Raw genomic sequence first — 14,625 nt, 5'->3', positions numbered from 1 at the left:
CACTCATTTAGCAGAATTTCAACCCTTACCTTTGTCCAATAAATGTAGACATAACTTAGACCTGGAGTCAGACCCTCTACAACTATGCATAACACAGAGCTTCATAACTTGGAGTAATTTCCAAGTTTGGCACAGGGCGAATATGTTAAGGCACAAAGTCTTCTCTAACCTCTGCCCTATTCCTTGGCTACAGCCAGTACCCAGGACCTCATACCTCCGCTCAGTCTGTGGTAAGTGCATTAGCCCAAGGTCTGGTGAAGAGTCATACTTCACACCTTGGTGCTGTGTGATTTTTACTTGATTTCCTTCAAAGCTTCACTTCTTCTCTTTGCTGTGAACCCTTTGCATACATCTGGTGTGCTCCACAGCCAATATTTGTAGACTTGTTTTCTCTGTAATATTAATCATTCCTTTATTTCTTATCTCCACATCCCACCTCCAGCCAAGATTTCGGTAATGTGAATGCCTAGTTTTAAGCACACAAAGAATATATTCATCTTATATTTCAGCTACACACCTTTTGATCCTGTTAGTATTTAAATTAGAGGAATAGGGATGAGCAGTGAGCTATGAAGAAGTATACATCCATCCATATATATGTATATATACACACACATCTATATACGCAAAATGTAATATATAATTAGCTTTCTGTTGCTGTGATAAAATAACCTGAGAAAATAGACTTGTGGAAAAGGTTTTGGTTTTCTGTTCAGAGGTTTCAGTCCATGCTAGCTCCATTACCTTAGGCCTGTGGGAAGGCAGAAGTGTGAAGGAAGAATGCTGCTCATTTCATGGAAGCCAGGAAGCAGAGCAGGAGACTACAAGGAAGTGGGTGGGGACAAACAAAGTACATTCTTCCAGTGACCTACTTTCTACACAGTTTCCACCACCGCTACAGTTTGCACTGCCTTCCAGTAGGCCATTCAATCATGAACCCATCAGTGGATGTGAGCATTAATGAGGATCATTAGTGCCCTAATGATCCAGTGAGGCTGGGGTTCTAATTCAGTGGTAGAGACTTGTATAGGATGCGCAAAGCCCTGGGTTCAGTTCTCAATGACTCTAAAGAAACATTCCAAAGTCTTTACCTCTGAACATTAATTTCACTGTGGTCTAAGCCTTCAACACAGCCACAGCCTTTTGCATAAGATTTTACATGGAGGTTGTTCATACGTGAACTCACTCCTGGCTTCTGTAGTATGTTCCGGTGGTCTGTGTGTCTGCTTTTATACCAGTACTGCATTATTTTAATTACTGTAATATATATTTAAATTTGGAAATGTGGTGTTTCTAGTTTTCTTCTTTCTCGGATGGTTTTACCTACTTGGGATCTTTTGTGTTGTAAGATGAATTTTGGAAGTTTAAAAAAAATTTGTTAGGATGAGGGTTATAGCTCAGCGACATAGCACCTACTTGGCAAGCACAAGTTCCTGAATTTGGTTCCTGGTATAAGAAAAAATTTCTTTTTGTTTAGAATGTTATTAGAATTTTGATAGGGATTATATTCACTCTGTAGATCATTTTGAGTAATGTGGATATTTTACATAATTCTTACACTTCATAAATATGGGCTAACTTTTGAAAATATCTATTGATGGTTTTCCTAATTTCCATAGAATCTATAGTAATTTCGCCCTTTTCATTCCTTATTCCTTGGATTTGAGTTTTTTTCCTTTCCTTTTTTTCCATATTGTTGGCTAGGGTTTTATCAATTTTATTTGATCTTTAGTAGGTAGCTATATTACTGCAATTAGAACCTCTCTATAAAGGGTTCTGTTTTTTAGGTATCTCTTCTGTGTCAGAGATTCTTGTTTTGTGTGTGTCCCAAGATTTTGTCTTCTCTGTTGATTGAGAGTGAGATACTGGTTTTCATTTGGTACTGCTGTCCGTTCTTCGGTATAGGGCTTTGGTGAGGTTATTACCCAAGTGCCTCACAATATTATTATGCAAGGGAGAACATGTGCTTAAGGCAGATATGTTTTCCTATGTACAGTTAGCATTGCTAATAACGGCTAGTGGAATTTAGAAATGGACAAACTTTTATAACTAATGCATTTTTACTTTAGACCACAGAGGCAAACATTATAGCTCTATAACAGAGTAGATGTTCAGTTGGGCATTTGTACTTAAATTATCTGCCTGGATACCTCCCCCTCATGTACCTGGAGTCTTCCAGGCAGACTAGTTCACTCGAGTTATCTCCTGCCACCTCTGTGCCATGATTATTCTCCTGTACCTTAGCCTGCACACTACTGGGCCTAGCAGCATGCCTCAGCTCACTGGGTCTAGTTCTACTGAACTTGAACTTAACCTGCTGGGCGTGGTTTGGGTCTGGCTGCTGTGTTTGGCTCCTTCCGGCTGTGCCTTATTGAAGTGGATCAGCTGGGCCCAGCTGCTGGGCTTGGCGGCTCTTTCTCTTATGCATTGCCAAAATGGGCAGGCTGGGCCTAGCTGGCCCCAGCTGGATGCTGGACTTGGTCATTATATCATTGCATTTAAAGAATTTTTTTGTAAGAATAATTTCCAGGGCTGGTGAGGTAGCTGAGCAGACTAAAGTGCCTGCTTAGAGAAGTGCAGGGACTTTGAGTTCTATCTCCAGCACTACATGCTGCACCAGCCCTTCCCTGAGGGCAGGCTAAGCCAGCCAGAGTCCAGTCTTAGTGGCATACACCTCTAATCCCAGCGCTGGGGAAACTAAAATTAAGAAGCTGACCATGAGTCTGAGCTACATAGTAAGACCCTGCAACAATCCAATTAGAAAACAAGCAAAAAAAGAATAATTTCCAAACTAGGATAATGTTGCCCTTAATTTGGCTAGTATTAAATCCTATTTTGATCTAATGGTGTTTGTAAATAGGATCTCAAGTCCACATCTTGTACAGCAATTAACCACTAAGAAGAATATATGCAGTGTGTTATTTGTTGAAACTGTACTTCCGATTTGATTTGAAACTGTCTCATTGCTGTTTATCAATAAAATTTTGGAAAAAAAATAAATCCTATTTTGAGTGCAAATTTCACACCTTCCCTGTCATCTGCCTTTTAATAAGTATTAATTTTGTTCTCATAATTACATCTTTCTTGGATTTTTTTTTTTGCAGATATCACTCTAAATGAGCCAGTTCTGTTTAATAAAATGTATGCTCTAACTTTGTCAAGTGAGTTTATTATTTATGATATTTTGGAGACCCATTCTGAGTATTCTCCAGTACCATTCTTGGATTCCTAAAAGTGTGAAATGCTCTTCCTGGGAGGTGTCTTTCCAGAGAAAGCACTTTCTTCACTCTGTCCCCAGGTGCCACCATCAGTAAGCCTTCATAATCAGGTGCCCCTTTCTCACTCCTCATGGTACTTCCTCATTCCAGGTGTCAGGGTTAAGATAGCAGTGGTGGAAATATTTCCAGGTTACTCACAGAAATGAGTAATAATATAAGTAATGTTTTCTCTATTGTGGTTTTAAGAATCATTTTCTGGTAGATGATTTCTGTTGTCAATCTTTTGAAGGTGTTTTGAAAGCAAACTTCCATGTGAGAAAAGAGGAAGAGCTGTTTTAAATCATACATATTGTAGAGTCTAGAGGTACACATGCAGAGTAACAATATTTAAGTTGCTTGTCAGCCAAATATTAGGAGAAAGACCCTTCTTTTTACATTAGGTACCAGGCAGGATGCTACTGGAACAGTACCTTCAAGGCTGCCTCCAAAGCCTTACAAGGCATCACAGAAGTCCAGTATTAGGGAATATTTGCTATATCTCTACCAGAAGCAGAAGTGCTTATGTTTTACAATTTTTGGTACTATAATCAGACATTACAGGTAAAACTTTTTTTTTTTTTTTTTTGGGTAGATTAGGTTTAAACATTTAAAGTGTTACTTATGAGAAAATGATTTCAGCTACTAAGTAACATGCTCATTTCAGAAATTACCAGTTTAAAAGTGGTAGATTTGTTATAGGTTATAATTAGGGATCTTAGTGTAGAAGTATATATACACCTGCACAACTCATGTGGTTATTGTCTAGTTAATATGTTTTTACAGAGAACATTATTGCATATGTGCTGTGTGGCAAGTACTGTAATTACCAGGGTCACCAGTAGTATATGTGCTGCCAAAGCAAGCACCCAAGATCAACAATAGGAAATAAACATTTACAGTTTGAGATCACCTTTGTTTATCATGTGTTCAGTGTTTTTGTCTAGTAGTCAGATTCTTATTGTCCCATGTAAACCTCATCTAGTCAGTCTTCCCTATGTTAGTTAGAATAACTTCTACTGTCTCAGTGTAATCTTGCCATCAGCTTTCTGTTTTTCTTCCAACACTGTTCAGCATAATGTCTTTCCTGTAAGTCATAAGTTATCCAGCCACTTTTTCCTGTTTCTACTATTACTCTGATTCATCATGTCGGGTAGATTCTCCTTAAAGCTGTCTTTCATTCTTGCTTAACATAGCAATTGTGGCAATCGTTCTTGTAAGTCAAATCCTGTATTTCTCCTTTCCATTGTTTAGCTACTGTATCCTAGTGTCCCCCTTTCACTTACAGTAAAAAGACATATTTGTATTGCTCTGTTTTCCCCTTTACTGAGTGTATCATTACTCAGTCCCTCACTGGCTCACTGTGTTGCGAGCCTCTTGGCTTTCTTTATGTTCAGCAAACACACCATGTGGGCTTTTACTTTAGGTTCTTTGCGTCTCTCCCAGTACTGCTCTTTCCTCATATATAGAAGAAGCTGTTTATAGGAATATATAGTCAGAGACAAGCTAGGCTCTCAAGGAAATCAGCAGAAAAATGAAGACCTCAGAATTGTGGCCGGAGGTGCATCGGAACCTGCATGCCTTCCTAGGGATAAACAACTTGAGATTATATTATAATTAGCACCATCTGGTCCAGTGAGTTCAGACAGGCATCAGTTGCCTGGGTAGAGTGATCAGGACATTTGGACCATCCCTTCCCATGAATGCCTTTGTTCTTTTCATGTTCCCTTGCTGTGTGACTCATTTTCCTTTTGGGTCAATTTTAGCTAAGCAACTATACTTGCAATCTTACAGGTTGATTGTAATTTGACCCATGCTGTGACTTTGCTATATAAATTCCCTGACAAGGGGCCTTGGTCACCAGCTCATTCCCTCCTGGAAATCAAGGAGCTGTTTTTCTCTCCTGATTTCCAGTAAAACTCTCTAACTTCTTCCTTTGGGTTCTGACTTTATTCTTCCATGTTGTAGGACCATAAACTTGTGAAATTTGACATCTAACAGGTTGGGAGTTATATTTCTCCTATATCACATATATCCAGTTTTGATTAAAAATGTCAGAAAGGGCTGGGGAGATAACTTGGCGGTCTAAGCACCTGCCTGGCAAATGCAAGGACCAAAATTTGATCTCTAGTACCACATGCCATGTTGGCCGTGGAACTCTGCATGTGCAGTGCTGACCACCAAAACCAAGCATAGTGGGGTACACCTGTAATCCCAGTGCTGGGAGGCTGAGACAGGAGGATCACTGAGTCTGAGCTGCATAGTGAGACCCTGTACCAATTAATTAATTAATTAATTAATTAAAAAACAATAAAAATGTCTCAAAGACTGAAGTACCTGATCTTGCCTGCCTATTTTTTTTTATTAATATTATTGAGAAAAAGAGAGCAATGAGACAGTTTCAAAACCGATTAATAGGACAGATTCAATAATTTTTTTTTTTTTTTTGGTGGAACTAGGGATTGAACTCAGGCCCTTGCACTTGCCAGGGAAGCACTTATTCCACTGAGCCATTTCCCTGGCCCCTCAGATTCAATAATTCGTACATTGCATATTGTTATCTTCTTAGTGGTTATTCATTGTACAAGATGCAGATTTGATATCCTGTCTAATTAGTATTAGTACAAATCTTCTCATTGAATTAAGAGAAAGTAGCTGTATATTTATCCTATTTTGTATATACAGATACAAAATGGTCCTTCCTTTGTATCCCATTTTTTTTGTTTAGTTTTGTTAGAGATGGGTATTCTATTGCCATTTAAATATTGTAGGTCCGTGAACTCAGCAAAATAATCCAATATAGTCCAGTAGTCCATAATAGAAGTGGGTTATCTGTAGGACTGGCAGTGTCAGAAGTTGTTGACTTGAGCCTTTCACAGCTCAGCGTATTAACAAGGCTTTACTTTTCATACCTTGTTTTTATACTTTTCTGCTGGATTGTTAAGACCAAGATAAAGCAAGACCTATATAACAAGAAATGTAACTTTTGTATCTGATAAGGTCAGTCAGATCCCCTCAGGATTTATCCTGTAACTCTGTGCCACAGTTTGCAGATTCTTTGTCAGTGTCAGCCATGTGGATGAGTCACAACCATTACTTGACCGATTTGCTCTCTGTGAAAGCCTGAGAGAATGTTTTCTCTCCCTGTGACTCTCCTTAGGCACACTCTACATTATTGATCACATTCCTTGGTGGCCTTATAATCTCCTTGATCAGAAAACTTCGGACACAACTGAGTTACATGATGTTACATTATAGGTTTTCCTGTGTCCTGAGTCCTCACTGACCTTGAAAGGCTAGGGCCAAAGTGTTGGCTGTCCTTGCAGCCCTTCTTTTTCTCTGATTTTTGGTCTGCAAACTTAGGTTGTTAACCCTCCAGAAGAGAAGCTTACTATTACCCTACAGCATATGCAGTTGGGTTTAACCTCACTATCTGTCTGAATGTCAAACATTTTAGGCATAACATGAAACAGCTGTTTTCCATCAAGTATTGATATGTTAAACTTTAAGTCTCTACAGAATATGGAGAAAAAAACAAAAAAATAAAAAATATGTAAAAAATATGAATAAACAATTACATATTTTCACACAAAAATGTGGAACACTTCATGAATTTGCATGTCATCATTGCTCAGGGGCCATGGTAATCTTCTCTGTATCATTCCAATTTTAGTATATGTGCTGCTGGAGTGAGCACTTGCCTGCCTTTTAAAATTATCACTCAGAATTTTCTATCATCTTGTTTTGAAATTCTGTATTGTTTTTATTTTTTTTTTTGTCTCTTTAAAATAAACTAAAATTATCACTCCACCTCTGCACAGGTTATTGCCCTTGCTCCCTTCCATCTTCCCATGGCATTCTTTGCTTTCTAATCTGTCCAGTTTACTTGTTTAGTCTGCTTTGCTCACTAGAATGTAGCCTTCATAGGGTGGGGTTTTGGCTCTTGTGTTCATTTTCATCCCTTGCATGGAGAGGCGTGCCTTGTACAGACAGATGTCCAGCACATATTTGTTGAATGAACAGATGATCGATATTGCGCAAAAGGATTCCTCTTCATCATATTCTTAAGAGTGGCAAGCAAAAGATAACAAAAAATAAGCCTTTCTGTTATTATCACAAGCCCTGTGCTATATTTTTCTATGAATCAAAATAATTGCCTTTGCTTATTCTTTTTTTCATAGTGAGTTGAGGGTCACTAACTCTGTTTGGGGCCCTGGCGCCAAGCAGAGCCAGCCTCTGTCATTTCTCCCTGCTTTTTCTCTAACTTGCCTTTGTCTAGCAGGGGTTTAAACTCTTTTTAGTCAGGATTTGCCAGAAACCTCACTCAGGCCTTTCCCTGTCTTTTTCCTACCTACCTGCCCCATTGTTTTCTACAGGACAGCACCAAGTTTCCTTGAAGAAAAAAATTATATATATATTTAAAATGTGTAATGTGTTTTGATAAATGGTGAAATAGCTACTGTAGTTTGGCATATTAACATATCCATCATCCCCTGTAGTTACCCATTTTTATTTTCCTTTGTGGCAAGAGCACCAAAAACTACTCTTTTAGCAAAAATCCTGAATACAATATAATATAGTCCTATAAATACAACTAGATCTTTCCACTTGTTCATCCTTTATATCTGCTGTTCTGTATCCTGTGACCTACATCTCCCCATTTCCTTCCTTCCCACTCCATAACCACTGTTTTTTTTTTTTTTTGGTCTCCGTATATGTGCTTTGTTTTTCTATTTCAAACATAAGTGACACCAAACGGTATTTTTTTCTTGTGTCTGGCTTACTTCACTTAGATAACATCCTCTTTGTTTATCCATGTGACAGATGGCAGGCTGTCCTTTTACTTGTATAAGGCTGAGTTGTACTCTATTTCATTCACACATGCACATGTTCACACACACAAATTTTTTCACTAATGGATACTTAGGTTGTTTCTATGTCTTGGGTATTGTGAATAAGCGAAACATGTGAATGTAGATATCTTTATGAAGTGCTGATTTGTTTCCTTTGTGTATATATCTAGAGGAGAGATTGCTGGGTCACATGATAGCTCTTTTTAATTTCTCTAGCAATCTCACATTGTTTTCCTTAATAGCTGCATCAATTTGTGTTCCCACCAGCAGTGATCAAGGGTGTCCTTTTCTTCCTACCCTTGCCCACACTTACCTTATGTTTTGAATAAAACCCATCCTACTAGTGTAAGGTGAGATCATGTGGTTTTGGTTTGCATTTCCCTGGTGATTAGGGATACTGAGCATTGTTTCACCTGTAGGTCATTGGTACATCTTTGTTTGAGATGTGTATTCAAGTCCTTTGCTCTTTTCTCTGTACTGGCATTTGAACCCAGGCCTGTGCATTCTAGAAAAGCACTCTACCACTAAGCTTTACTCTCAGCTCTTTTAATTTATCTTTATTTATGTATTTTTTGAGATAAGGTCTCTCCAACTCTTGTTAGAGTTGAAGTGGTTATCCTGCCTCTACTTCCTGAATTGTTAGGATTATGGGCATGAGCCAATGTACTCAGCTCCTTTGCTCATTTTTAAATTGTGTTCTTTCTTTTGCTGACATTGAGTTTTGTGAGTTTGCAAATTTTTATATTAACCTCATCATATATGGTTTGCAAATATTATTTCCCCTTTTCATTTTGCTGTGCTGAAGCTTTTTAGTACTGTAGTTCTAGTAATTAAAAATAGTATGGTACTGGCTTAAAAAACAGACACAAACCAATGAAACAGAAAAGAGAGCTTAAAATATTCAATTATCTGTCCAATCTTGCATAGCTGTATTTGACATTAAATATAGGTAATATAACAGCCATTGTTAATTTGCTATTCTTGTTTTGAAAATCTGTAACATGTATTGTTGTATGTTACCCTGTTTCTGTGTTTGTTTCTGCTATTCATTTTGGCTTTTCTTTTTACTTTTCAAAATAAAATAATTTTTTTTTAAGAGAAAAGAGCTTAAAAATAAACTCAATCATTGATAGTGAACTAATTTTCAACAAGGACATCAGGGTAGCACATTGGAGAAAATATTGTTTCTTCAATAAATGGTGCTGGGGAAATGAAATTTCCCCATATGGAGGAATGAAATTGGACCTTTAGTTTTTCACAATCCACACACACACACACACACACACACACACACACACACACACAAAATCCACTCAATGAGGAGAGCTATTATAAGACTTGAAACCATAAAACTACTACAAGGAAATATTGTGGTTCTTTGATATTGGGCTTAGCAATTATTTTTTTTTCCTGATTAAAATGAACACACTGATTATTTTAATTAATGGTTTTCACTATGACATTTTAAATTTTTATTTTATTATTTTTGATATTGTACCAAAATCTCAGGCCATAAAAGAAGAAATAAATAAAAAGAGACTACCCTTGATACATTATTTTCCCTTGTGGAACTGCTACTTGAACCTAGGGTTTCTGTACTGAGCTACATCCCTAGCTTTTTTCATTTTTATTTTGATATAGATTTCCCTAAATTATCTAGGCAGGACTGGAACTTGGAATCCTCCTGCTTCAGTCTCCTAGAGTGCTGGAATTACAGGTGTGCACTGCCATGCCCAGCTACTAAAAGTTTTAATGTGATTTGGGTTTCTCCAAGACCAGGTGCATGTGCCTCTTGCTGCATTTTAGTGGCCATGGTGCATCCATACCAGAATTGCCCATTTGCATTTCCTGTAACTCCCAGTGAATGACAGTGGGGGTGGGGAACAGAAGAGTGTCATCCTGCAGAGTAAGAAAAGATTAGGGCCAATATATAGCTAGTTTATAATATTTGTATCTTTATTACAGTAGACAAATAAAGCTTGGTTCTGTATAGACTAGATAATTTTTGTGGTTTCTTCCTGAAAATTACGATTTTTGTGTTTCAGTATAAATAATGTGTTTGGAAGATATTTTCATGGAGGTATAATGTAATGTAACCAAAATTGTAAACCATTATATGGTACCTTTAATGCTCTATATTTATTAGGAATAGTTAATATTTCTCATTTCTATCAACTTTTGTTAGCTTGTTTTTGATCATTTGCAGTATTTCTTTTTTGGTTAAAGATATGACTTACAGCTGGGGAGATTGCTCAGCAGTCTAAGCGCCTGTCTGGCAAGCACAAGGACCTAGGTTTGATCCCTAGTACCATATGTATTACTAGTGCCTGGAACCCTGGGAGCATCATGTTGGCCACCGAAATAGGGTGTGGTGGCACACACCTGTAATCCCAGTGCTGGGGAAGTGGAGACAGGAGAATCACTATGAGTATGAGCATAGTGAGACCCTGTACCAAATAAATACAAGATTAAAAAAAAAATTAAAGACATGACTTAAGCATTTCAAAATGAACAATCATTATATTTTTCTTAATATTTATTATAGAGGTTCCAGAAACTTCAGCAGTTGTAGTGCAGAGGATTTTGAGAAGTTAACTTTAAATAAAGGAGGAAACTGCCTTCTTAATATTCCAAAGCCTGATGAAGCTTATAGTGCGCCCTCCTGTGGTAATAAATTGGTGGACCCTGGAGAAGAATGTGACTGTGGTACTCCAAAGGTCAGTTTAATTTTTGATTTTTGCTTTGTAAAATTCCCATGAGATTTGGAAAAAATTTGCTGGCTTTGTGTAACTCTGGCATAGGAACTAAAATAAACTGTAGCAGCAGATGAGGGTTATTTTATCTGTGTGTTTCTGGGATTGGTTATTTTCTTCTCAGAATATAACTAATGAAAAAAAAAAAAAAAAGAATATAACTAATGGTACCATCTAAAGTCAAGGGAGGCACCATGGATACTCTTCTGATTTTCCCCCTCTTGTACCAGCTCTATTATGGTTATTTGCTTATTGAGTTTTAAAAAGGAATCAGTTTTTCACTTGGCTCCTAATTTGTGAGCATTGAACATTCTGGCAAATACCTGTGCAGAAATATTTATTCAGTTTGTACTCATTTGAAAAATAAATCAAAGCTGACCCATCCTCTGGGTGGGTTTGTTTGTTTCTGTCTGGTTGTCTTTCTTTCTTTTGAGAATACAAACTAGTAATAAGAAAATTAGGAATGGTACAGAATTTCATTAAACAAAATAGTACAAATTCAACAATATTTGTTGTATTGTATGATGTTGTCTTGAACTTGGTTGTTTAGATTACCAGATATATGCATGCAAAATTGGAAAAAGAAAGAAAAGAGTTATAAGAAATTAGTGGGGGCCTGCCCCTTAGCTCAGTTCTTTAAGTGGCTGCTTCAACAAAGCAGTCAGGCTCAGGTTGCTGTGGTTCGATCCCCACAACTCAAGCCAGCCAAACCTGCCCTGAAGGCATTCAGAGGAAAAAAAAAAAAATTAAGAAAGATGAAAAAAAGACAAAAATTTAAGCATTAACTGCTTCTTTCCACAGACCAGCAGAAATCCACAGCACAACTATCCAAACCATCTGGGATACATACATAGATATATATCTTTACCTCATTGCCTCTCCTGTCCTTCTCCTTATCTCAGTAATTGCTTCTTCTTGGATAGATTCATTTTCTTTTCATAGTATCTATTGTATCCTTCAGCTTTTATTTACTCTTTCAGGCTCTTACACTAGGGAGACAATATGATGTTTGTACGTGCGGGTCTGATTTATTTTACTTAAGAGTATGGTCTCTAGTTGTATCCATTTATGGATAAAAGCCTCAAGTTTATCCTTTTTTATAGCTGAATAATACTCCATTGTGTAAAAAAATCACATCTTTTTTTATCTGTTCCTCAGTTGATAGGCATTTGGTTTGCTTCCATCTAGCTATGACATATTACACTGCTATAAACATGGGTGCACATAAATCACTGTGGTATGATAATGTTAGTTCTTCTGGAAAAATACCCAAGAGGGGAAGAGCTAGCTTAAATGGGAGGTCCAATCCTAGCTTTTTGAGGGATCTCCACACTGATTTCCATAGTGTTTGTACCAGTCTGCACTCCCACCAACAGTAGAGAAGGTTTGCTTTTTCCCCACAGTCCCTCCAGTATTTATTATTGGTTGACTTCCTGAGTATAGCCATTCTTTCTGGGATAAGATGGAATCTCAGTGTTGTTTAAATTTGAATTTCCCAAATGATCAATGAAGTTGAACATTTTAAAAATATGTTTATCTTCCATTTGCATTTTTCATCTGAGAAATGTATATTCATCTCATATGCCCACTTTTGGATTGTGTCTTTGAATTTGGGGCCTGATTTTAAAATTCTTTATTTGTTCTATATAGGTGTTTGTCAGAGGGGCAGTTGACCATGATCTTTTTTTTTTTTTTTTTTCTCCAGTTGTGGGTTTTCTTTTTATTCTCTTGATTATTTCTTCTGATGTGCAGAAACTTTCAAAAAGATGAGATCCCAGTTTTTGATTCTTTGAAGTATTTCCTGTGCAGGTTGGTTTTTGTTCATGTACTCTCTACCTACCCCTATGTCTTTAAAATTTCTATCTACATTTTCCTCTAGGATATTTAGTGTTTCTATTTCAGTGTTTAAATCTTTGATTCATTTTGGATGTGTTTTAGTGCATGATGATAGACAAGGGTCTGATTTTAGCCTTTGGCATGTGGAAAGCCAATTTTTCCAGCACCATTTATTAAAGAAGCTATGTTTTTTCAGTGAAGATGTTTGGCCCCTTTGCCAGAGATAAGATGGCAGACTATGCTTATAGTTGTTTCTTCATCTTCTAATCTGTTTCATTGATCCTCAGATCTGTTTTTATGCTAGTGCCATAATGATTTTTATTACAGTATCTTTGTAGTACAGTGTCAGGTCAGGGATTGTGATGTCCCCTGCCTTTCCTTTGTTGCCTAGGATTGATTTTGATATTCTGGTTTGATTTTGATATTGATTTATTCTGGTTTGATATTCTGGTTTGATTTTGATTTTGATATTCTGGGTTTCTTCTGGTTCCAGATGAATTTTGGGAATGCCTTCTCTGGATCTGTGAGGTATTCTAATGGTATTGGGGTTGCATTGAATCTGTATAACAATTTTTGGAGTATGACCATTTTCATTATGTTGTATCTTCCTATCCAGGAGCAAGGAATATTTTTCCATTTTGTGAAATCTTCTCTGATCTCTTTTCTGAGTACTGTAATTTTCACTGTATAAATCTTTTACTTCCCTATGAGATCAATTCCTAATTATTTCATTTTTTTGGATGTTATTGAGAAGGTTGTGTTTTCCTTAATTTCTCTCTTGGTGTGTTTGTTGTTTGTGTACAAAATGCTATTGACTTTTGAGTGTTGACTTTATATCCTGGTATGCTACTGAATGTGGTTGTTAAATCTACAAGTCTCTTGGTGTTTTTCACGTCTTCTATGTAGAATATCATGTCACTAGCAAATAATGATGATTTCACTTCTTCTTTTCCAATCATTATTCCTTTTATTTCTCTCTCGTCTAATTGCTCTGGCTAATGTTTCCAAAACTATATTGAGTAGGAGTGGTGACAACAGGCATCCTTGTTTTATTTCTGATTTTAAAGTGAAGTTTTCAGTTTTTGTCCGTTTAATATGACATTGGCTGTTGGTTTCTTTCTTTTTTTTTTAACCAGTGCAAATAATTTAATAGAATAATGTTTAAAAGAAGGTACAGGAGGAATCAGGTTTTCTTTTCCCTAATTTATGACTGATAAATAAACCACATAATGAAGCCAGAAACATGTACAAAAAGAGTTTCAAAGCCATGCTGATTGGCCAAGAAGTCACATTACTTTCGCTGTTGGTTTCTTAATTAGATGGCTTTCATCAAGTTGATGTAAAGACCATCAGTTCCGATTTCCTGTAAGGTTTTTATCATGAATGTTTGTCAAAATCTTTTTCTTTTTTGAGAGGGGGATTTAAAAGTTTTTTAAAATTCATTTTAGTGAGAAAAAAAAGATGAAATAGCAGTGAAACAGTTTCAAAACAGGTTAGTAGGCCACTTACAATAATTAATATGTTGCATGTTGTTGTCATTGTATTGGTTATTCAGAGGAAAAAGCTTTTTCTTCATCTATTGAGATGACTATGTGATTTTTTTTCTTTAGCTTTGTTGACATGGTATATTACACTTAATGGATTTGCATGTATTGAACCATCTGTTCCTGGGATGAATCCTACTTGGTCATGATGTATAATCTTCTTAGTGATTTCCTGTACTCTGCTATTATTTTATTGAGGATTTTTGCATCTGTGTTCATTAGAGAGATTGGCCTGTGGTTCTCTTTTTTAGTTGGGTCTTTTCCTGGTTTTGGTATGAGAATAATGCTTGTCTCCAAGAATGAATGTGAGAGAATTATTTCCCTTTCAATTTCATTGAAGAGTTTGAGAAAAGTTTATATTAAATCTTCTCTAAATTTCTTGTAG

General features: G+C 36.6%; 1 protein-coding gene and 1 non-coding gene across 2 annotated transcripts in view; one reads left to right on the top strand and one right to left on the bottom strand.

The window, feature by feature from the left end:
• Positions 1-14,625, top strand: part of Adam9 (ADAM metallopeptidase domain 9) — a 147,938-nt gene that overhangs the window by 72,099 nt on the left and 61,214 nt on the right. The window contains exon 12 of the mRNA XM_023722019.1: positions 10,653-10,824. Coding sequence (XP_023577787.1) covers positions 10,653-10,824 — 172 coding nt within the window. The remainder of the gene's footprint in view (positions 1-10,652; positions 10,825-14,625) is intronic.
• On the bottom strand, positions 6,845-6,951 carry LOC111818350. Its single transcript, XR_002822369.1, has one exon. It is a non-coding gene; the product is annotated as a U6 spliceosomal RNA (small nuclear RNA).

The sequence above is a fragment of the Octodon degus genome, unplaced genomic scaffold, assembly GCF_000260255.1.
Source record: "Octodon degus isolate 3935 unplaced genomic scaffold, OctDeg1.0 scaffold00088, whole genome shotgun sequence".
In the NCBI taxonomy this organism is placed as follows: Eukaryota; Metazoa; Chordata; class Mammalia; order Rodentia; family Octodontidae; genus Octodon; species Octodon degus.
Note: the sequence above shows the minus strand (reverse complement) of the source record. Positions and strands in the feature narration are given on the sequence as shown.